Source organism: Pseudopodoces humilis, chromosome 16 (assembly GCF_049639895.1).
Source record: "Pseudopodoces humilis isolate 2021_Gansu_Grassland_sample_001 chromosome 16, ASM4963989v1, whole genome shotgun sequence".
NCBI classification, from domain to species: Eukaryota; Metazoa; Chordata; class Aves; order Passeriformes; family Paridae; genus Pseudopodoces; species Pseudopodoces humilis.
The window spans coordinates 16,961,192-16,986,538 of record NC_142215.1 but is presented as its reverse complement, the minus strand read 5'-3'; the positions used below and the strand labels follow the sequence as shown (position 1 = coordinate 16,986,538).

The window sequence follows — 25,347 nt, the reverse complement described above, 5'->3', positions numbered from 1 at the left end:
CATTGAAATAGCTCCCATTTTGTGTTCAGATATTTTAAAATGAAGTTTCTGGTGCTGAGAATAGATCTCTTAGAATCTCACTTCAAAGTTTTCTTTCATTTAAAATTGCGTTGTCTACAATTATATATTTGGATATGGTGCAAGACACTCTGGAATAAAATCCACACTTTCTATAAAGTTAATATTTGCTATCTTAGATACTCCTAAACACTATGGCAGTCTTTGTACCACTAAGTAAAACATTTTAGATGATGTTCTCTGGCTCTGAAGGCCATGGCACAGCTTGGCTTGCATCTCTCTTCCTCCTCCACACAGGAGGAGGAATAATACCAGCTCCAGTGACAGCCAGGGAAGTGCCAGTTCATACAGACCAAAACAGTGCTGGGGAAGGTGCTCACAGTGGGTGGCTTGAGCTATTCTCTGGGTTTTGTTTTGTTTACCAGTATAGAAATAGTCTAAATAGCTGAACTGGACTCCTTTACATTCTGTGAAGTAATTTGTTCAGTCATGTGTAGAAACTGCCACGTTATACCATAGGCCTTCTCTAGTGAGGTGGAGGAAATGCTGCTGTAGTTGTGGTGCTGGAAGAGGTGCTTGGCTGTTGCAGTACTGGGTTTCATAGGTAGAATTGACTTAAAGGCATTTCCTAATGCAATTAATCTGTGTTTTCTTTAAGAAAATAGTGTCATTGAATGTTCTTTTTTGAAACTAGACTTAGTAAAATTAGAATTGCGTCAACTTGTATGAGCAAGTTTCTGGAAATCTTGGCAAAAGAAAAGATTTGCATCTTAAAGCATTGTAAACTCATTAAAATTCTTCTCATGGATAATTAAAGAAAAGTGAATTAAAAGGAAAGTTTAACAGTAAGCAGCTCACAGGCACTGCGACATTTCAAGCATGTTAAAATCAGAAAGAAGTAGCTTTTGTAGCAGTAGTCTCCTCCTCTTGTATTACGTGTTATTTTTTCTAACAAATAACCAGTTACTGTTAGTTTCTTTGGTTCTCCAAGTAGCTCATTTATGCCTGATAAGGCATAAAGAACACAGTTCTTTAACATACTTGTGACCAGCTTTGCAGGGTTTGTCAGCATGCCTTACAGTGGAGAGACTCCCACGAAACAATTGCAGGATGAAAATGCAAGGAATGTTTCAGGAAGCTGTGAAAATGGGTAAAGTAGCTTGAGCATTTATTTTAACAAACTGATCTCCCAGTTTTTCCCAGGTTAACTTTCTCTTATACTACTGTGCACACCCCCAAGAATTTTGTCTGGTGTCTCTACTATCTAAAGAAGAATAAGTTGTATTTTTTGAGGGTAGAATGAGAGAATATTGTTAATGAAAATTATAAATAGATTTATTCTCCTCTGCTAAATCCTACTTTGACTTTAAACCTAATAGCATCATTGAGTAGGGACTATGTTGCTTGTGTCTTACTGACATACAGGATACACCTGTATAATGTTTCTTTTATAGCATGAAGGCTATTTAGCCTCTTCTCTTCTGGATTTGGGGGAGTAATCCTCAGGTAATAATTGATCTTGTGATAGGCCGTCTTCTTCCTGTCGAAGGCAACAGAACTTAACCAGGTAACCCATCTCTTGGAGGTGGGAGTGGAGAAGTGAATTTTAGAAGAGTGTATTTTAATGTTCATGTTACCTTTTAAGTGTAAAATAATCCTGCTGGGTGCTGTCTCCTTTCTGTCCTAGGCAGTACAAAAAGAACACATTGTTTCTTCTACTTGTTGGTCTATCACTGGAATGGTGTCTTCTAAATGAGAACTCTCTCTATCTCTAGAGTTTTTGGAAGTACTTAAGATTAGAACAAGACATCTCATGGGAAATATTTTAGCTTCTGATTGTTAGAAGCTTGTCAGTATTGCTAAGTACTAATACCCATTTCCAGAGACTGAACCTGTTGTATGATATTTAGTCTTCTGTTAAGTTAAATCTAACTTCACTTTTGTTTAGGGAACAACTTTGTATGTTGTGCCTCTTGGAAGATTTGTTTGATCCTTTCAGGTAAAGGATTGGTTGGGATAATTTCTGAATTTCTGCCATAATGGTTTCTTCTGTTCTGGGTTTTGTAATCCTTGATAAGAATTATGAGGAGCAATCCAAAGACTTAAGGTTTTCAGAACAGGAAGAAGTTTAAGAAATCTTTTAAAACTTTTGAATATATTGTTGTTGCTTTGACTTGTAATCAGTATAGGTATATGTGCACTGTGACTCATGAAAGTTAGGATTTTGCAAAGTTAGTAATAATGCTTCTATTTTAGTCCATGCATGCTTCTATTTATGACTTGCTTAAGAAAAAAAAAAAATTAAAAAAATCTGCTTTCTCTCTTAAAGAAAAAAGTTAAGAGAATTTAAAAGTACAGTGGTTTGTATCCACTGCAAACAGGAAGTTTAAGCTTCCTGTATTAGAAAGAGTTTAGCATTTGTTTTTTTTTTCTGAATTTCTAATGAAAGAATATCAGACCCTAAAACTTCACTGTTTTGTTAGTTTGTTTTTGAAGATGCCAGTGGATGTTGCCATGTTAAATGCTGTTGTTTACCTGGTGTGGTTTGAAGTTAGCTAGCAAACTTCTGTCCCTTTTTTAGTATGCTGAAACTAGGATTCCATGTAGAAAGGACTAGACAAAGAAAATAAAATTGTATCAAATGGAAATAGGAAAAAAAGCCCTTTTATAAGGCCAAAATTGAATCAGTGTGACCTAAAAAATGAGGCAGAGGTGAAATAATGAGTTCTGTGTGACCTAACTTTGCTGCATTCCCTGCAAATAGCCATACAGAGACAGCTACTGGGAGATTTCTGCTTCAGGTCTGGGTTTTTGCTGCGCAGGGGAGAACAGAGCCAGAAAATCTGTACCAAGGTCAGGGCAGGGTTGTAGTATGCTCCCAACTGCTGAATAGAGCCTTTTAGGGGGGAGAATAAAAAAGGCTCGTTACATTGTTAATTTCTTCCCATCCAGCCATGAAATCCTCAGCTATCTGTAAAACTGGTCTGCTCACCAAAATAAATGACCTGATTTTTGAGGATATTTATTCTTAACAAGAGAAAAAAAATGCTTCAGTTCAGTTTTGTGCAAGTAAAGAGATAGGTTTTACTAGAAGGGGTGTGCTAACTGTGTTATATGGTAAAATAGATCTTAGCTGCTAACTTTATCACTAGTACTTTGTTCTTTATTAAGCATTTGTTTAGCTTTTAAATGTATCTTTGTGAGAGAAGAAGTTCTGTGAGTAATTTGACAAAGACTGGTTTCTTGTGCACTATGAAAATCAAAGTGATTGTAAAATTGGCTGAGCCTTTTTGCAAGAGTAGGAACATATCTGGGCTGATCTATGGCCCTGTTTTTAATTCTCATGAGGGCATGGAAACCAATTAACAGCAAAATCTCCCATGTTCTTCAAGGGCAAAGGGGAACTTTTAAATAGAATTAATAAGGAATGTATTATAATGTTGCCCTCATTTGAATAGAGGAGTAATTAGTAAATAAGATGACTGGTCATAATAGTCAACAGTGTCCATGGGGACCTCCTGTGACTCTCTACACATTACAGGAATAATATTACATTATAGAAAATGAGGGTTTAAAGAACTAATGTGGTGTGTCGTTACTGTGGGTTGATTTTTTTTTTTCTTTTATGTAATAAAAAATGAGTAAACATCTTCAGTGCATCTTAGGTAACAGTTGACAGCACCTCCGAGGCTGGAGATACAGTATTTGCTTGGCTATTTCTGTGCCAGTCACTGGTTTCTCTTTAGCTGCTGAGCTGTCAAAGCTGTGGTGACTTTATTGTCTTTATCTAGAACTGTAGGTCAGATCTGTGATTCTAAATTTATTGTCTTGTGCTCATTCCTACAATCTGTCCCCAGAGTTCTGTTTTAAAATACTGGATTTGGCTCTTGTAGGATATATGGGGATTTGGGAAAGGATTTCTCATGAATGGGATCCAGATGAAGATATTTAGTTTCTGAAGTCTCTAGGCAAAATGCCAGAATCATTACAGTTTTCAGAGGTTACCCATAGGTAATTTAAGCCACTGCTTTTTGCTGCCAGAAGAGTTGTCAGATGAGTACTTAATGATTCCATCTTGAATTCAAATGCCCCAATGAGCTGTTGAAAATGTCTAACACCCAATGAAAAGTTTTTAAGAATGTGCAGCTGTAGTGTTTTCAGTCACCAAAGCAGCTCTAATGGAGAGTTAGCCTGGTGTAATGTATATAGCTGGGTTGGCCTGGAGAACATGTAACAAAAGCTTGGAGGGGGTAATTTCTCAGATCAATATTTAGGACACTTGTCACCAAGACTGAAACAGCAAAAGATGGACACTTAATTGGAAGAAGGATGTTTTATCATCCACTTTATAATAGATTCCTTAAATAATCAAACCACCAAGCTGTAGGAGTTTAGAGAAGGAATTAAATTGTCCTCACAAGAAGCAAGCAGTGAAACATAAAAACAAAATTTATGAAGAAGTTCTGTCTTGGAAAAATGTATATTTTCCACTTTGGACTATTTTTTTGTGTGTATTAAATAGGATTAATATTTAATAGTTAGGAAAGCAAATTCAACAAAGAAATGTTTAAGAAAAAAGTACTTGTGCAAATGGGGATCTGCACACATTGCTCTCTAAGATAAACATGTGCGTCTTACAAAATATTTCTTTGGGCAAGGCAAGCAGAGAAAGGAGTTTAATTGAAAGGTGGGGACTGTGTTGTAAGAATTAACATGCCCTCTGCCATATGAGTGCAGCCTCTGGTAGTGGGCGAGTTTGTAGGTGTTATGCTTGGAGGAGCAGCGAGGCAGAAGAAGGAGCTGCACTGGTTTGGATCATCACAGTGAGCACAGAACAGCAGTGGGCCTTCCTGAGAGCCACTGAGTCTGGAAGCAGTGCTGTGAGAGCACTCCCAGGAGAAGCTGAACGGGATCGCTTTTTGGAAAAAATTAGGGAAGGGGACAGAGTGTAAGGGGCAGAGAAATTGTGTGCACTCTGCAGATGTGTAACTGTGCGTTCCCTCCTTATTGGCTGTGTTCTCTGTGGCAGACAGTCCGTAGGATAATTGATTTTGAAAGGACAAAAGCAGAAAATAATGCAATCATGCAAAAAAAATCATGCAAGTTTTATAATAAAAGCTTTGGAAGTGGACCTGAACTGCAGTAACATGGTTGACCACAGCCAGAGCTTTGCACCTTGAACATACTGTTCTTATAAATTTAGGCATCACATCACATCCTCAGCTTATCTGATAATGGATGTTTTGAATGCAGTATCTTCAACAGTGAATATGTCTCATCCATTAAACCAGAATAAAAGTAATTAATTAATAAAAATATTTTGCTGTATGGTGATCTCACACATGGTACAACAGTACCCAGGAGTAGGGTGGGAGTGGAGAAGCTGTGTAATGGAGAAGCCTCTTCGACAGAAATACCAAGAAAGGGAGGAGGAGATGTTATCTTCATTGTGAATCTGACAGCACACATCTGGAAGCTCAGAATATGGCTCTGGGTGAATGTGTGGTCTGAAGTCTAAAGGAATACCTTGTCCTGAATAATGTATTAACAATTTATGTATGTAATATTTGTTAAACTGCTTATTTTGCAACTTTAGCAAAAGCCACCCTCTCTATAGAAAGGTTGATTTTTTAAAATTGAAATAAAAAAATCCCTGTAGAGACCTGACTGGTAAAAACTTAACATTTACAAGGTTACAGGAGTTGAACAATGGGAATAGGATAAGGAATAGGGATATCAAAAGAATGAGACGTCTTTTTATTTGCTCCCTTACATAATTTGTTTAATGAATAGGTTCCCCTTAAATGTCATTGTAATATGACGGCTGCATAACAGTGTTCATATTCTTGTGGTGCAGTTTGTGATAGTAGAAATCACTCTGCAGAAACAAGGCAAAAATGTATTCTAGAACATAAATTTCATAGTTTTAAATTTGAGAGAAAAGCTGCAACTTAATTATACAGGACACTCAGTGTATCCTGTAAGGCTTATTCAAGTTAGAATTTCTGTAAAATGTTTTTTCCAAAGAAGAAAATAGTTTATTAACATATTAAAGACTGACTTAGTAGATTCTCTTCAGTTTTATTGTTTGTATGTTCACCAGATTTTACTATGAGGAAACAATTTAGAGGACAGCAAATATCTGACTGTGTTTGGCCTAGAGCATGAGGTGTAAGCAGAAATTCTAATTCTCAGAACAGGAAACAGAGCCTGTGGAAGGAAAAGGCTAATTCCAAAGTCCCTTAAAACAACAACAAAAAAATATGGAAATTAGTAGCACAGTAAGTAGTGCCATTAATCACTAAGCATTGTTATGGTAACAGAACAAACAGTTTTTCTAGTGTGCAATTAGCAAAAGAGCACTGTCATTTTGTAATGATAGAAGTGGAGAGATTTAGCTGTGGTATTTAGTTTCTGTAGTTACAATAAAAGTGATACTATATTCAGTGGTTGCTATCAAATACACTCACATAAAACCAGTAATTGCTATGCCACCAAATCCAGATTGGATGCTTCTTCTCTGGTGACTCTTGCCCAGCCAGGAAGGGCTGTCAGTTACATCAGTCATTATTTTACCTCACACACACATTGCTTCCGCTGGGTCACAAAAATAAATCTCACTAGAGCTGTTACAGTCAGGGAAACACAGAGGGAAAGGAAGCTCTCTCTTTGGTAATCCAGTATAGAGAACGTTCAGATTCTTGCTTTTCAGGTTGGCCTGGTGTGTGAGAACAGCTTCAGTGTGGAATAGCATCCAAGGTGCACAGGGGAGTGGTGGGAGCTGGGAGTGGCTTGGGCAGTGTTGGGCTTTGCCCCAGACCTCTGGATAAGCCAGCCAGCCTAAGCTGTGCTTTCGACTCAGGTGAGAGCAGTGTGTTGAATTCAGGCAGCACATGAGCTCATATTTGCTATAGTGGTACCTTGAAATTCAAACCCAAATTGCATCAGGAAATACTGTCATTTAAAAGTCACTCATGCTAATGGAGTTGTACAGAAATATGTTTTGGTTCTAACTGGTCTATGTTTCGGAACATTATCTCAGTTTATCCTAATTGACTTGTTCAAGTGACCTCTATTGTTAAATTCTCGCTCTGTGTGATTTGTAGAGGGTTTTGCATATTGCCTTTGGAATTGTAAACTTGCAGAAATCAAATGTAGAAAGTCCAGCTTTAAACTGATAGTTGGATTTTGGAAGATGCTGGCCCTGCACTAATAACACTGAATAATTTATGCAGAACCTCAGTCTTACTAAAAAATGTAAGAGCCAATGTCCAGATATCCAAAGCATTTTGGTTCTGCTGGGGTGTCTTGGCCCTACGCTGTGGTTCTGCAGAGCCTTTTCTCCTTGCTGCAATTTATGCTCAGTAAGCTCTTGATCAGGCAGCCTCACCAAATTCTGCTCAGTTCCGTCTTGAGCAATTCCCAATACCATAACCATTCTTGGACATTTACTTAATTTTTAAAGGAATAACTCCTAATAAAAAGTTAAAGTAGAGTCATCAAAGCCACATTCTTTCTCTCAGAAGCAATGGTCTGGATAATACACAGAAGTTGTTGGAAGAGAAAATTTCTTAATTGTACTTTCAGGGCAAAAAAGTCACTCTCAAATGAGCTGCCTGGTTCATGGGGACAGGTAAGAACTACCTTGCATAGAGTGTTACCAATTTTAACACTCAGGATGATCCTGAACATGTTAGAGATCCTCATAGAACTTTTGCATTGAAGCATTACTAGAGGAAGTCCAGAAGTTCAGACGTTGGTTGGCTGTTTTTCTATAAAGAGAATATAATGTAAACTGAACCAATATCTTATAACAGATAAGAATAAAGCAAACTAAGGAGATATTAATCTGAGAAAAGTAATTAATGATGTTTATTAAAGTTTTTAGTATCTTCAAGTGAGGCTTTTCCGATACATTACTATCAGAGTTGTTTTATTCAGAAGGTTTTTCTGCTCTTTGTTTTCATCAAAAGTGACATTCAGTTATCTTTGGACCAAGACTTCAGTTTATTTGTTTTGTAAAATAATAAAAAGCTGTAATATTCACAAGATATTTAAAGGAAAAGGTTGCACTGGATTGCTAAACATCAAATATGTTTTTTCTTTAAAATAGGAAAATAATCAAGAATTATATCAAGTGCTTTGAGATGGCAGACAAACATATGTTTTAAAGTTATTTCAGATGTTTTGTTTTGGTTTTATTCCCAAATAAGTCTTCCTGGTCTGTCATTCGGTCTTTGCAATCCCACTTCATTGAGTCACCATTTCTTCCGCATATCAAACACAGGCTTACCTTTCAAAATGCAGGATAATCCCTTCCTTTATTTAAATGACTCAGTTTCTCATCAGCATCTGCCTTCACCAAGCCAGTGACCATTCTGCTTATCAGACAAGCCCTTTCATGTTTTGTGCCATTATGCCATTAACAAGAGAGGAAATAGCCTCACAGGCAAGATTAGTGATGACTCCTTGTTTTCCTTTAGCTGCTTTTGTGACCTGTGCCCTGCTCCAAGGGGACTTGTTGGGAGGGACTGAGCAGGAAAAGAACTGTTGTTGTCACTTCTGATGGGTGAAGAGTTACATAGTCTGCTGAATTCCTTTAAAGTGGATACACCTTGGCTAAGGCTTTTTTACAGTTCAGTTTCATTGTGATAAATAATAAATTCTAGGAGTGTCCCACATATTTAAATATTTTACAAGTGTTTGTTAATATAAAATGGGAAATAGTGCCTGGTGTAGTGTTTGGTCCTGCTGTTTGCTCCCTGTCACCACTGTATAAAAACTGCTTTTGAGGATATTTATTTGAAAGCTGTGAAGAGCATTGTTTCAATTTTCCTTTTCTACATTTTGAGTTAATTTATTACACTGTGGAGGGGAAGGACTTCCTGAGCTTCACTCAGGACTATTCTGTTGTACCTATGGAGAAGGAATGAAGCAAATCCTAGCCTCCTTGTTCTATGAAATGAAATTAGTTAAATTAAAAAATCTTTATGCTGCTATTCATGAATAATCTGCAGTGCATCGCTATATTCAGTAATTTCTAAATGCTTATTGTTTAGATATTTTGCTCATGGAATTCTTAGCAGTCTGTCACATTACAGACTTTTTGGGTTGGAATTTGTGCTTTAAACTTGGTCTGTTTACTTTTAGGAAAAGTTAATTTCATCCATGTGTTAATGATAATTTCTTGTGTTGGTGAAATTATTATTAGTAGTAGTAGTAGTAGTAGTATTCTTTCTTCTTCTTCTAAGTATTAGTATTATTAGTGTTATTAGTATTACTAATAACTAAATTGCCTTCTCTTCCTGGCATAAAAACACCCCCTTACTTCAGAGCTTCAACAAGTATCAACAGTGACAATTTACAAGATGTGATATTAGCAATGTCAGTATGATCAGGGTTAAGACTGGTAATTAATTCTTCCTACTTCATACCTCACACTTTCTGAGGTTCAAAGTTAGTGTCTTCATCTGGTATATTCCATGGTGTTGAAACCAAAAGCATGAAATAAAGAGGGTCATCCTTAGGGTGAAGGCATTTCCATTTAACTAGGTTGTAGTGGAGTTTGCAACACAGTCAAAATGTATTTGATAGCTCTGAGTTTTCTAATTCCACCTGCTTGAATTTCAAAGTGCTGGCAAGCTGTGTTTTCGTTTACCTTTTGATATCCATATTGCATATTTGTATGTTGATTGTAGTAGATCCTACTAGTGCTCCTGGATAATACTTCTGTTTGCTTTTAGAACCTTTACAGATGCACAGACTGTCTGCAGGGATCAACTGCCTCATTTGGAGGACACCCAGGGTGAAGGCATAGAGCCAGCAGGTAAGCATGTAAAAGATGATCCTTGGAAAGTCAAGCTCTTACTAGAATTATTTTTTTTTTAAAGTCATTTTAATGTCTGTTCTAGCAGGTTTTGACTGACAATTTCTCGGGGCTCAAATAATGAAAGACAAAATTAAAATAAAAGTGAAGTGGGTCAGGGCTACTGAACAATTTCCAGGAGTTGCTTGTAAATTTGCATGGATTTTATAGTTTCTGACAGTGTTTGTCTGTATTTGAGATGATGACTAGATAAAAATGAAAAGTAACTTGATCCCATTGGGAATCGTGCACATTGTTGGGTTACCTTTGGCATCACAGCCTACTCACCAGCTGTCACCTGGGGAGGATTTGGTGTGCAGTGTAATGACTGGAGACTTTAAAGGAATATCTGTGCTTTGGTCTGTTCAGTGTTGTATCAGAGCATGTGCACACTGGTGTCATTTAATCCAACCGCGGTGCTGAATGGTTTGCCTGGACGTGCTGCTGTGTGGCTTAAAGGAGGTTTGCTACCAGAACTTTCTGAGGTTCTTTGGAAGGTTTGCAGCCCCAAGAGAGCTCCCTGTTGCCTTGGTGAGGCTGCTACTGGTATCTAAATGTGCTCATTGAAACAGAATAGTTGTTCTAGGAGAAAACTGAAGCAATGAGCCCATAGCAATCTGATTGATCTATGTAGCAATCTTGCATGCAGACTTTATATGTGTATAAAGTCTGCATGCAAGATTGCTACATAGATCAATCAGATCATTATATATGTGTATAAATATCTATGTGTATGGATATGTAGTTACTTTTCAATTGGCAGGTCTTTGATACACAGTAGGGTTCTTTCCAAGAATCGAGCTGCTAGCTATATGCTTTCAGTGAGCAGCAAATAAATGTGGATGAATAAAGGTGATAACAAACTCCTGTCTTCAAATTTACAGGTTATCTTATTGAACTGTTTGAGCCACACATTATCTATGTAGATTGTCACTGAGACTGTGATTCTGCAGAGTGCTTGCTTGTGTGCTTGTGAAGGCTCTGACCTCTTTTCCTAAGAATTTATCTGGGACAGTGGTTAATGCTGTCAGCTCCCTACCTGCTTCTCTCCCAGAGGTTGCTGCTGGCTGCAATTTAGAGAAGTAAGCTGGGCTGTAAAGCAGTGCTCAGGCAGGAAGGCACATGTCATTCAGCCACTCCTGCAGAGGTGACCACAGCCTCTGCCACAATGGTGAGGTGAACAGCTAAGTGTAGAAGCCATTCCAGCTGTTCCATTGTAATTGTCCTGCAAACACAAGTCACACCTCATCCATTTTAATGAAGCAGTTCCTTTATTGGTGTTTAGATATGTTTCTAGTTGATGAATCAGGAGCTTGCAATTTGTTAGACTTTGTCTTCTATTTAACTTTGGGAATCTGTGGCACTACTTGTTATCCATTTAAATGGGAAGCAGTGTTTAACTTGGAAACATCACACTGCTATGCAGATGCTGAGTGGTGAAGTGAGGGCTGAATTTCAAAAACTCCTCACAGAAGATCTTTCATGAGAAGGAAGTTCAGTGTCTGATTGCAGGGGGGCTACATTGTATGTAAAGAGAAAAGGAGGAGATTCTGATATTTTCTACTTGTTCAGAACTGATTTCCTCACTTTATAGTTGATATATTCTGCAACCTTGGCAGTAAATTAATCTAATGAGGACCACAGGTTGTTCTGGAATTTTTTCCCTGTTCCTTTTTACCAACATACAGAAGTTCATTCCTGTGGAAGCAGGTCAGAGCATATGTAAATCCAGAGTACCCTTACTGTTGGAAGCAGGCATTATATTGACTTAAAACCAGTGTGAAGTTAGAAGAGAATTCATCCATGCTGGTTTTATACTGATGGAATCAACAAAATAATTTATGTTGGAAAAGAGCACTGGAGGGCAACTAGGACATCTCTCTGCTTGTAGGAAGCCTTGTGGCTTTGTTCAGCTGAGTTTTGAAAAACTCCAGGGATGGAAATTGTACAGCTTCTCAGTCCCTCTTCTTAGGCTGAGTCTCCTGCATTGTGAAATTCTTGATCCAGCAAGAATTTTCCTTGCAGCAGCTCATGTCCATCGCCTCTTGTCCTTCTGCTGTGTGCCTCCGAGGAGAATCTGTTTTCTGTGTAGTACCTGCTTCAGTCTTTAACAAACTGCAGGTAGATTAATTTTTTATCCTCTCTAGACTAGGGAAACAGTTCCAGCAGGGATTCTTGTACATGGTGTGTTCCAGGCCCCTGACTGCCTGGGAGTCCCTCTTTTGGGCTTGTGCCAGCTTGCTTTTCAGGATCTCTCTCTTGCACACTGTCTCAGGAGCAGCCTTAGGAGCACTGAGTAGGGGGAAATTATCCCTTTCCTTGGTCTGCTGGCTATAATCTTGCCAGTGCAGCCATGGGTGTAGTTAGCCTTCATCTCCATTGCGGCACACAACTGACTGGCAGCCAACCTGTCCACCAGAACCACAGGGATTTTCCTGCTGAACCAGCTGGCATCCAGCCCATCTGTGACATTGGGCTGTCCTCCCTGGAGTGTAAGACTTGCCTTCACCCCTGTCAAGCTTTTGGGTCGTATCAGCCCATTCTTCCAGTGTGCTGAGGTCCATCTGGATGGCTGCCTTGCCTTTTATCTTGTTGGTCACTTCCTCAAGTTTGCTCACTGAAGCTGCTGAGGGTGCATTTTATTGTCCATGACAGCAGAACCATCACTGAACAGTTTCATTCTTACAAGTAACTCCTGAAGAATGTCACTTGGAATTGACTGCTAACAAGATGTAGAATTGCTGACCACCATTCTTAAAAACTACTTATCCGGTCAATTTTTTTATCTACCTGTTCCTCCAATTGCAGCTGGTTCGAACCTTCCAAAGATTCCTGGCTATGTAGAAGTTGTCAAAGACCTTATTAAAGGTAGAGTATGCAATGTGCTGCTGCTGTCAGCAATTCAGAGCCAGTCAACTCATCTTGGAAGGCAGGTGGGTTATATTTACCAGGGCCAAGTCAAGGGTGGCCATTCTGGCTGGCGTCAGTCACCATTTTATAGCTCAAAATGATTTCTAGGAGAGTTTGTTGTATAGCATTTCCATGGACTGAGGTGAACCTGATTGGCCCTTAGCTTTCTGAATCCTCTTTCTTCTGCATTTTGAAGCTGGACCTTGCCAGTAAGTATCAAGGTGAAGAAGGCACTGAGAGCATCAGCCCTTTGCACGTCCTGTGTCAGTGAGTTGCCCACATCACTGGTTCTCCCTTTGGTTGCCACTGTACCTTGTAACAGCCCTTCTTGTGACTTTTCACATTACTCACCAATTTAAATTCTGAGTTTTGGCTTTCCATTCCTGCATGCCTGGGCAATGTTTCTGTAGTGATGTTTCCTCCTGATTACACCCTCCACATGCTTTCATTTTGGTGCATTGTAATCAGTTTTAGAAGCGTCAGTATTGTTATGAAGCTTATTTTGTACTTGTCCTGATGCACCACTCCCTCACATAAGCTCATGGAGGCATTCTTTGGAGGATATCTTATTTCTCTGATCCACACTGTAGGGGTTTACTGATGTGAAGAGCAGTATATTTTATTGTAATTAATAATTGTTCCCTTTTCCTCCGGTGGAAAAAGTAGAAGTTTCCATTAATTTAAATATTTCTCTGTGTTTTTAATTTAAAAATTAAATTTAAATTTCAATATATTTCCTCTATTTATTGACTTTTCTGTTAGAGAGGGTAAAATTTGTTTATTGTGGAAAGCTGGTAATATAGCAGAAAACCCTTTTCCTCCCCCAGCCATGGCAAGGCAAGCCACAGGAGCTGGTTTGTGTGTTTTATTAGAAGAATCACTATGTGTTTAGACTGGCTGAGACTTCCAGGTTCATTTAAAATTCCAAAGTTCTGTACCTTTGTTTAATCTGTTTATTGGCACAAGGAGAAGTTTGACATGGGTGCCAAGTTCTCAGACTCTAAACAGTCTGTACTCAGCTCCAGCTTTTACTAAAATGAAGTTAATCTTTCAGGGTCGCAGACATCTTGAAGAAAAGTAAAAAATAGTGGGGGAGAGGAGGGATGGTGTATTTCTGTTGTCAGCAGAATGTGATGGCATCATAGCAGTGGAATCTTGGATGATGACAGGAATGCCTCCAGCAAAGAGCTGAATTCCTTCTCTCGTCATTAGGGCAGAGGGATGTTTTGCAGCATCTGGCATATAATCAAGACTCTGTTTTGTGAATTAAATCTGATTAATTTTCAAGCAGAAGTTAAATTACTGGTTTACTTCTTGATTCGCAGGGCACATCTATGGAATTGGAGTTGCTCAGATCATGCAGCAGGGCCATTCCATAATCAGCCTGTCTGTTTATCTGTCTGAAAGGTGACCTTGGGTCTTTTGCATTTTATGACTCTCAGAGCTGTTCTTCCATAAGCATCTGAATTTATTTACGTTCTCAAATCCTTGCTGGCAGTCACAAGAATACTTGTCAGGTAGTAAACAGAGAGAAGGTTTCACTAATGATATTATCTTTAAGCTGTAGGATTAGTGTATTTTGCTTGTCTTTGTTTTTTAACTACTACACAGTCTCCTTCATGTATCCCAGAGGTCCAGCAGTTTCAGCCAGACTGATTATTCATGAAAAAAAAAATAAAAATTGTTATTTGTCTGTTTAAAATAATTTTTCCTATCTGGGCTTGTACCATGTCAGAGCCTCCCATTGTACATGTGGAAGGAATAAACTGGCTGTTAAAAATACAAAATGTGTTCTATGTTATGGATCATTTCAAACTTGGCAGAAAATATTTGAGTAACAAATATACTTTTGTAACACAGTATTCACATGTCCATGTGAATAAGTTTAGGATTGTATTGTATCAGATCAGTTGAAAACTCCAAGTGTACCTTTTAAGTGGTTCATAACTACTTTTATCCTCCTGTAAAGCTCCTTGTTGAAAATTTTCACTTTAGTTTCCATCTTAGTGGGAAAACAGCCCACCTAAATCCCAGGTATTTAGATCAGCTTTTCTTAGAACAGTTCCCAGGAGAGGCTGCAATACAATCATCCTGTTATAACTAATGAATGAGACTACCCCAAGATGTCTCTTACTTTGGCAGGGAAGACAGTGAAACATGGAAAATTAAGTCTGATTATGGAGTTCTTGGCCTTGGAGGAGAATGACATAGGGAAAAAAATGTCCTTCCAGAGCCTCAAACAGTGACAGTCCAGATTTTTTTACTGGAATAAAATCTCTGCTCTTTTTGTTTTATTTGACAATATAGCCTTCTTTAAGCAGAAATCTTTTTGCAACATCTCTGACCTTCAGAATTCATATGGAGGACATGAACCACGGTCTCATAGTAGTGGATGAAAAAGCATTTTGAGTACGAAGCGTAATGCAGGTAGCAGGAGTGGAAGAAAGAGGAAAGGAACAACTGTTTCTTGCTTGCATACAGAAAACTTTCGCTAGCATCAAGTGCTTTGAGCTGGATTGCTGGTTTTTTATCTTGGACTCTGTGAAGCTACAGTTGTATAATCTACCAATGCTAATAGTGTATATTGAGGGGTTTTATTCTCATCTCCACTTTGGATTCAGGAGGTACTGAATTGATTTCCAGCCTGCACATTGCAGTTTAACTTTCAGATGCTACTTAGGCAGAACACCTGTTTTGCTTCTCCCAATGTTTATAATTGATGCATTTTGTATTTAGCCAGGCATTCCTTCCCAGACACTTTCTACAAAGAATGAGCCCTCTGCTCAAAATCCCTCTGCAAACTGACAGAGGAATATATTGTTCATGTTCTGTTGTTTTTACTAACTCTGGGGACAGACTAATTAGATTTCTAGAATTATTTGGCTTATTGATATTTCAGAACTGTTTTGAGATTTAAGATCTACCTGAAAATATGTGCAAAAGCAGACACTGAATGGGCATTCAGGTTTGTATTTGTTTGTGCTGTATCTTGAGTATTATTAAGGTGATGCACAGAGTGTCTGAAAGGCATTCTGTTGTCTTTGATATGAATCCAAGATGCCTTTTTAACACCAGAAAAACCTGCATAAGGAAAACAAAAGGAAACCCAGTTTTCAAGTACTTTTTTGGTTTTTATGTATGGGTATTTCAGGGATTTGATTGTTTTTCATTATTCTATGGGAACTGTGCTGTTATCTGGTGCACATCTGAAGTGAAAAGACTAATAATGCAACTTCTGTAGTGTTATTGTAGGAATGTTGCTAATATTTTCAGTTTCTTTCAAGAGAAGTACTCTTTATTCAGGAATGTTTTTAATAAATTGACCAGAATGTTGTATTTTAGCTCTGTATGGTATGATTTTATTTTGAGCAGGGCAGTCACCTGCCTGTGTCTAAGCACACCTGCAGTTCCTGACACCTTTGTTTTAGAAGCCAGAACAGCTATATATAGAGTTTTTCATCTGGGCTTTGGTGTGTCACTGCAGACAATAAACATTTGGATTAATAATAGCTTCTGTCTTTGACAGGTCTTACCTCTCATCCTTTTCATACCTGCATTGGGATTAAGTGCAGAAACAGCTGCTTTGCCTTCTTGACTCATGAAGTATTTATTGGGCCTACTGCCTACACTTTGATAAAGTCTGTCTATTACCTAAACTTGTTCAGAGCTATTTGTTTCTAAACTGTCTGAATTTATGATGCCCTTTCTCCACTGACCTAAGCACAGCTCCACACCTATGTTTTAAAAATCATAATGTTCAATTTACACATGAGAAAATGAAAGTGCATGGAGATGAAGCAGCTTTATTTGTACTTACTGTTGTCATTAGGACCTTCTGTTTGTCAAGAGAACAATGAAAGTCTGCCAGCCAGGAGCAGGAATGGAATGGAATGGAATGGAATGGAATGGAATGGAATGGAATGGAATGGAATGGAATGGAATGTTTGTGAGCTTGCAGTATTTTGCTGTGCCTCTGGCTCTCGGTGCAGACTGCAAGCCTGACTTTGAGGGAGGCTGCAACTGTGTTCTAAAGCACTGGTGTGGACCTCAGCTATGGCTGATGTGTTCCTGTATTGCCAAAAGTGCTCAGAGAGGCAGTTCCCAGACCTCTGAAGCAACTAGAATAGTATTGGAGAGGAGTGTGATGGATGTTGTACTTTTGAACAGTCCAAAACCATTATTTTTCAGCCACTGAGGTGGCAGGAAACAGCACAAATACTAACTGAGCTTGCTTTATAGTTTTTGCTGTTCATAGGTGTAGTAAAATACAATTATGCTTATGAACTTCTATTAGGAATTACAAAAAGTAGTGTTTTCTGTTACTCTCATTCTGACAAACCCAAGCACTTTGGTCTGAAATTTTTTCACCAGCTCACTGTAGAATATATCCATTTTTTATGCCTATGCTATAAATATTGCTTCATTTATAAAAGAAAATCAAAGGAAAAAAGTGTTCTTAAAATGTTCTTGTACTGTTTTGTTCATAAGTATGGGAAGTGTTTGACGAGGGAGTCATGGGAGGGTTTGTGCTTTCCTTGTGAGAATTCACCTGAATTTTGCCAGCTTATAACCCCTAGATCCTCAAAGGAGTGTATTCATACTCAGCCTCTTGCAAGGAGAGCCTTTGAGGCAGACATTTCTTGTGATTGCCAGGGACTGTCCCAGTCCTTGGCACCCGTGGTGAGAGCCAAGTGACATTTGTTGGTACTCTGCATCTTTGTCATGTAAAAGAAGAAGAGAAAAAAATACAGGGAGGGAAAAGTGGATGGCATAAAGACAGGGAGGAGGACAAGAGCAGAAGATGAAAAATGGAACCATGGGACCAGGGCGAGACAGGAGTGAGTGGAATGGACACATTAGAACATGGGCAGATGATGGAGGGAAAAACTGTAGGAAGTAGCAGCAAAGAGGGACAGGATGAAGGAGAATAGCTGGAGGGGCAGGAGGTAGGGAAGAGATAACATGCAAAAGGAGCTTGGTTACTGAACAGGGGTGAAGGTTTCATATCTTTTGTATCTCTTTAGCCTTCTGATTCACCAGCTACTCCCCTGGAACAAGGGGGAGTGCAGAGCTGAGCACAGGCAGATTCTTCTGAAACTGAAAATGTGCCTGCAACACACAGATCATCAACATAATTCTGTATGGTACTTTTATTCAAGATGCAGAACAAAGTATAAGAAATAAAGATTTTGCTTTCTACATGGTATATTTGATAATAAGAAAATTGGAAAGCCCTTCTCTCAAGAGCTGGGAAGTGCCAGAGTTGTGCTTAGTCCTATGATTTTTATTCAGTCCTCTTGCCTTCTGATACACAGTCACATGGTATTTTTCAATTACAGATTATCTTGACAATGGTGCTTTCCCTTCCAGAGTCCCTGTGGACTTCTTTTGCTGATGGCAGAGTTAGACTGAGAATAGATAACTCATGCCCAGAGACTCCCATAACAGTTCATCAGATGTTCAAGGAGAGTGTGGAAAAATATGGATCCCTTAATGCTTTGGCCAGCAAAAAGAATGGAAAATGGGAGAAAATAACTTTTTCAGAATATTATTGTCTCTCTAGGAAAGCAGCCAAGAGCTTCTTGAAGGTAGGTACAGGAAATCAAAACCAATGCCTTTAATCCTTTAGTCTTCTTTAAAAACCCCCAAAAAAACTTATCAAAAAAACCCCAACCCCAAACTCCACAATATATAAGAGGTTTTTTGTGTTACTTGAAGATCAGTAGTCATATTCTTCATTGAAATGATGATGATGACAATGAGTTTTGGTCAGAGGTAACACTGCTGTCAGGGAACCTTGACTGCAAGTGAGGAGCTGCTGTGTTGCACTGTGTCTCTAGGACATGGGTGCAGAGCTCAGCATGAGGCCTTAAGATCCAAAAAGAAAAATAGGGGGAAACTGCTATCATAAGTTTGGTGAGATAAAGACAGTCTTTAAAACATTCTAAATGTAGGGTAATATTAGTACTCATTATGCTCTTGGTCATATTGAAATGGGTCTTGGGCCTTGCTGGGCAGCAGAGAGAGACAGGAGAAGGTAGTGGAAAATTCACATCCTGTTAATTGCTGATAAATACCAGGCTTGCTATGGATACCAAAACATGCTTTCACATGCCTTGTCACTACTGTAATAATAAATCAAAAGTTTCCATGGTTTATATTTGTATGCATGTTTCTCTCCTGTGGGCCTATATTATATAACCTAATGTGTATTATTTTTAAGCTTGGTCTTGAACGATTCCATACTGTAGCAATTCTTGGATTTAATTCTCCAGAATGGTTCATCTCAGCTGTTGGAGCTATTTTTGCTGGGTAAGATATTTTGGGGGGGAGGTGCTTGGGTGGGTTAATTTTTGAGGGGAATTTGGGGATTTCTGTTTTGCTAGGAAATGTATCAAGTCAGTATCAAGTATTTTGTGTCATATCTTGGAAGTTGTGTTGCTACTGATTAACATATTCAGCAGCCTGCTGGAGTCTCATATCCCAAATAGTCCAGACACTCATAAATAGCTCCTGTTTGCCATGGGCTTAACCATGACAGTCACACAGAAGCTGTTGTACAGGATCCTATCAATGGAAGATGTGGGAAACTAATGAGAATCACTCATTTGTATTAATGATAATAATATACTATTAACTACTCTGATTTCTTCTGTCTTGATACCTGTTAATTGGGATATTACTTCTTCAACTGTTCTGTACCAATGAAATCCAAATTGGTATCTGTGCACAGCTTGAACAAAAAGAGGACATAAGTGGAGATTTTTTTATCACTTCCCGAGCTAACTCCTGTGTAACCTTAACTGAGTTAAAACACTGAGTCCTAACCTACAGCATCTTCTACTGAATAGTTCAGAAATTAGTTTTTGCAATGTGCATAAATCAGAGATTCATGTATATCTGAATATGTGAAACGAACATTAGAGCTGTCCTGCTGTTTGCTTCCATATCTTCATACCTTCAGGTTTCTTCCAAACTTTGATTATTATTCTCTTTTGATACTACATGCATGTATATGTGTGTGTATGCATATAAATGTATGTTCTTAAATATATATAAATTTTTTGATGCAGAGGAATTGTCACAGGAATTTATACAACCAATTCTCCAGAGGCCTGTCACTACATTGCTCATGACAGCAAGACTGATGTAATGGTTGTGGAAAATCAGAAACAGCTGGACAAGATAATGCAGGTACAAGGTGGCTGAATGATTACTGAGAAACCACAATTTTTAATTTCTCAATGCTGTATTGGTCCTGAATACCATGTACACTCTCTGTGTCATAAAACCTTTCTTTGTGAGGTGTGTATTGTTACTCAGAAATCTGGTATCTTGTGTTAGAGCTCATGGGTGACTCTGACCCTCTGCAGTGTCTGTGGCACCAGCAGAGAGCTCACTGGATGGTTCACTGCAGGCTTACCTGAGAAAACTCACATTTTAATCCCATGTTTTTACTGTCACCACCTGATTCTGTTTGGAAAAGCACAGTCCACTTGAATGGAAGAGATTATGCTGATGCAGGTTTGTAGAGGTCTGCCATTTAAATGTTAAAGATGTCAGTGTTCAGAATTATAAGAGAATGATACTCCTTCCAAGTTATCATCTTTTCCTGCTTGTACTATCAGCCATTAAGGCTCTTGGGTTTACTGCACTTTGGAGGCATCATGGTTAACATTAGACAGACCTTAGTGAGAAAGCAGGAGCCTCCATAAGTGAACAATCTCAATTTTGACAGAACTCTTGGGCAGCTGGGCCTGCCTTTCAGCAGCAGTGCCAGATGGAAAGACCGATTTGATGGCCAGGTGACTTGGGAGAGGAGCACAGGCAGCTCTTGGGAAGGGCTTGTCTGGCTGTCAGATATTGAGGGAGGCCTGTGGACTCATCAAACTTGCACCAAATGGCACTCTTTGCTGAAGCAGGAGGGCCCTCCATGATGGAGCTTTCTGCCAAAACCACATACCTGCAAGAGAGAAAATATGGGGTTTTTTTTGTTTTTTTTTTTTCAAGTGTATTTCATATATGCTGTTCATTAATTACTTTGTATTTTGTAGTTATGTTTTATATGCAATATGGAGGAAGATTTTTTTAAGTATTCTATAAAAACCCACAGTCAGACAAACCTTCTTGCAGTGCCATTGACACAATACCAGGCTATGCTCTTTTCCTGGTTTTGCATTAATTGATATTTGGTGAGAAGGAAAGAAGCCACCCACAGAAATGATTTTTTTGGTAACATGCTGGTTGTGGGTGGGAAGATGAAAACTCCACAACTCATGAACCAGATTCTCATGAGACAAAACAGCTTTGTTCATTATGCAGAGCTCACTTTTATACTTGACTCAAAACTCCCAGGCTTAGCTATCTATTGGCTGGGATCTCTTTCTGCCCAGATCTCTGGCCAGTGATGTGCTTACTTCTCAGCTTGGATGGAGATGGCTGAGGGTCTCCTGTAACTTCTCTGGGAACATGTTCAGGCATGAACCAGGCCAGCCAAATTGGATTTGTGTTATGCTCAGATTTACTTTGTCCAGTCCAGGCCAGCTGTACTGTGACAATAGTGTGACAATTTTTTAGGAGGAGGCTGCTAAAAGCTTCCTCTGTACCTAGAAAAAACCAACAGCTGGCTAGCTCTGAGAATTGACAATGTATTAAACCATTTAGAAGCTGGGTCCGCCTTTGTGAAATCCACATTTTAAAAACGGGCAAGGCCAGGAAATCTCTCTCTTGCTTCTGGCCTTGAAAGGTGACCGGCCTTGGAAGGGCTCTGCTCTGGCTGGCCCCTCCGCGGCCTGCACGTCCTGGCTGGGCCGAGACCGGACCCCAGCGGTGGCCAGGCAGGGGGTGGGAGGCTGCGGGGCCACGGCTGCTAACATCTCACTGACACTAAGCCCTGTGCCCCTGCTGTCAGCCTGCACCGAGCTGGGCTCCGCTGGGCCCCAGGAGCAGCTCTGGGCTGGGCCAGGTCCCCTCCGCCACGGCCCCCCCTGTGCAGCCCCAGCAGCTGCTGGGCAGAGGAAGGGGCCCTGCACAGCCTGAAATCCATCACCGTGACTGCTTCGGACACTGCCTGGCAGAAATCATCATGATCATCTGCAGCTCTGGGCAAGATACTCACTCCTTCACTGCACAGACTTGCAGACCTTTTGATCCTCTCTCAAAGGAGAGAAAAGGACAGAGTGAAGATACATAGAAGACAATATAAAGTCACCAAAGTCAGTAAAGGAGGAGTCAAGTCCCAGATGGAAGGAGAATGAGGAGATGCCCCAGTATTGGGGCTGAAAATTCTTTTGGTAAGGCCATGGAGATGGACTATGACACACTAAAATATTCACCTTTAATTCATGAGAAAGTGTGGGGGGATGGAGTATTCAAACTGTGGATGTGAGCAGAGGCATCTATGATGAAGCAAAGTAGATGTTGAAGAAGTTGTGATTCTGTGAGAAGCTTAGAGAGATGAGAGTGATGAAGACCCTTTGCCCCCAGGGAGAGAAGAAGAAGAAGACTTCTGTTCTCAGAAATAAAAATTATCACAGAGATAGATGAAGAGAACCTTTGCTTTTGAACAGCTCATCCTTAAAATAGTACCCCATAAGTTGACATGACCTATTCACTCAGCTGTGGGAAGGCTGTGAAAATGGGAGGAGCTTCACAATTGCAGATTTTTTTTTTCCTGGGCGGCTGCTATTCATGGAAATTAAAAAGCTACAAGAGAACTGTTTCATGTTGAGAAGTCTCTGTGGCATGGCAAGAGAAAACTCCTCTCCCTACAAAAACTGATGAAAGACTATTGTAGAGGTAGTAACTGATTTAAAATCCCAGGCTTTGTCTCTATGTTGTCAGTTAGGAAAGAAAAGGAGTCAGGCAGGGGGAGAAAAAGTATTCTGAAGGTTTTATTCTGATTATTTTTGTTCTTTTAGTTCTGTTAATAAAGTTTTCTTCATACCTTTTAAGTTTTGAGGCTGTTTTGCCCTCCTCCTAATTCATAATTCACAACAGGAAATGGGTGAGTAATTCTAGTGGGTGCACTGGTGATTTTGGCCAGCACTAAACCCACCACATTGTTTGGTGCCTTGGTCAGGAAACTCAGATTAGTGAACCTAAACCACTACAGCTGTTGTGAACATGGAGAGAAGAATCCAAATGGAATAACTCGAGGGGTTTGGTTCATACACATTATGTAGAATAAGAGAGCTCTGGCCAGCACTGCTTTATCCAGCAGAGGGTTTTTTGAAACTTTTTTTCTGGAACTCAAGACTGAAATAATAACATCTCAATTGCTGTCCTCCTAATAATATGTACATACTGGCTACTATCAAGCCACTGCTTTTGTATTGGCAAAATTCAGTTCAAAATGTGATTAACTGAAAGGTGTCTGTGAGGCATGGGATCCCACAGAATTCTGTGAAATCAATGCTTCCTGCAGGCTATGCAAAGCACAAAATCACTGCTGTCTGCCTGTAAGCCTGCAGCTTTCTATTTTTATTTATCCTTACAATGTGTGTACAGCTTCCTTTGCTTTTTTCCTTAAGGAAGCAGAACTTTTATTAGCACTTGAATGGCAGTTTTTACTGAGGGACTTTATTAGTAATCACAGGTGAGGATCAGCTTCTAGCTTGACCTGCACTGTTTCTATATGTGCCCTTTTGTGCATTATGAGAAGGATGCTGAGGAGCCATTTCTAGTGTATTTTTCACTTTTTAAACCTTTTGACTGAAACTAGATTTCCTGGAGCAGACTGTGTAGTCTGTGTAGACTGTGTAGTTCCCTCCCACTTCCCTCTGCCTCTAGTTGAGCTAGTTGGTGATGAGTTTAGGGGAGAATATTTGGAGGTGGAGGAATATGGGAGGTTTTTGTGGCTGTCAAGCCATTACAGTTTTGGCAACATTAGAGTGGATAAAAGCCCACACAAGACATGAATAATAAATAATAACTTTGTTTTAAAAAATGCAACAGATCTGGAATCGCTTGCCACACTTGAAGGCTGTGGTGCTATATAAGGACTCCATTGCAGAGAGACATCCAAATTTGTACATGGTGAGTGAATACTAGAATAGAGGCATAACCAAAAAATGTATGGGGTATTACCAGTTAATACATGGGGTATTATTTATTTGATAAATTTCTACTGTGATTATATACCATTTAGAATGCATTGCTGTGTTCCAGCCAACACATTCAAAAGCTTTATCAGCTTTTTGTGTTGATTTATCTTTGATACTTCACATTTAAAATATTTGCTTTACTGTCTGTCTTGTGTCTTCCTGATATTTAACTTGACTAGGTTATTAAAACACCTGTAGGTTTTAGGTGGGAATGTGTACTCTCAAATGGTTAAAAATAAAATTGCTCCCTGATGCATATGAATTCAGCAATTTTTAAAGAATCCAGTATTTTAACTGGACTAATCATCAGATTTTAGGCTGAAAAGCTTTAACTGTGGAAAAATATATTGAAAATAATTTATTCAGTCTATAAAAATATAATGAACACTGAACAGCATTTAAATATTTTAAATACTTGCAGTTTTCATAATCTGATAAGAAAAAACTCATCTGTGTTTTTTTATGTCTTGCATATAACTTAATAATAAACTGTTACTGTTCCAATAGTGTACATATTGATATAGAACATGCCTTGCATCTTGTACCATAAAAATATTAATACAAAGATGATCTTACTATTTAAAAAGATTAGGTGATAGCATTTAATTCTTGAACAACTTGCACTTACTGAAATGTAAATGTGTGAGAATTTCTGTATTTTTAAACTGTGGTTCAGCGTTCAGGTGTTATGTTGGGCATTTTCTCAGAGGAGCAGGATAGCTGAGTGTCTGACAGTTGCCATAGTTTATGTCATCTAAAGGAAAAATTAGAGATCAGATAACCAAAGGCAGAAGTGATTGTTGCTGGGGTGTGATGCAGAGCAAACTACTAGCCCATGTGGCATTTGATGAAAGGGATTTGTGCCATTTGTGCCATGTGATGAGCAGCAGCAGGGACAGAGCTGGCTGAGCAGTGCGTGTTTCCAGAAGGCGAATGCAGAGTCAGGAGTGTGGTGTGACTGTTTCTGTACCTTCCACACTCACTGGAATGCCAACACAATCTGTTGCAGGTGCTGCTCAGTAAACAAAGCCTGAGCAACAGATTCTCAGTGATAAATGCATTCCACTGTGAGAGTACAGTAAGGTCAGGAAACCAGGAACAGCTGCTTAGTGACATACAAACAATTACAGCCTTCACACCACCAGGCTTTCCAGGAGCTTGTGAAATTGATGCAGCCATATTCTGTGGGAAGGGATAGAATATGACCTGCTACAGAGCTGTGCAGTGCCTCTCTTTTCAGAGATGTGGTTTGTTGGAAGAAAGTATAAAACTGATGAATTATCCTTAGGACAGCCTTACCACCCAAGAAAAGGAGGTTAAGGTGCCACAGAGGCTGACTTTAGTATCCCAGTGGCAATGCCAGAGGTCTGAAAGAAGAAATTAAGTACCTTCAAGTAGAGGCTCTCCTTTTTTACCTCTGTTTTTCTCATCATCCCCATTACTGCTTAG

The 25,347-nt window shown here is 39.2% G+C and overlaps 1 protein-coding gene across 1 annotated transcript in view; it reads left to right on the top strand.

Moving 5' to 3' along the window:
• Window positions 1-1,004: 1,004 nt before the first annotated feature.
• The window catches only part of ACSBG1 (acyl-CoA synthetase bubblegum family member 1), a 36,766-nt gene continuing 12,423 nt past the window's right edge, over window positions 1,005-25,347 (top strand). The window contains exons 1-6 of the mRNA XM_014251247.2: window positions 1,005-1,168; window positions 9,762-9,844; window positions 18,164-18,381; window positions 19,017-19,105; window positions 19,867-19,987; window positions 23,750-23,830. Coding sequence (XP_014106722.1) covers window positions 1,089-1,168; window positions 9,762-9,844; window positions 18,164-18,381; window positions 19,017-19,105; window positions 19,867-19,987; window positions 23,750-23,830 — 672 coding nt within the window. The 5' untranslated portion in view covers window positions 1,005-1,088. The remainder of the gene's footprint in view (window positions 1,169-9,761; window positions 9,845-18,163; window positions 18,382-19,016; window positions 19,106-19,866; window positions 19,988-23,749; window positions 23,831-25,347) is intronic.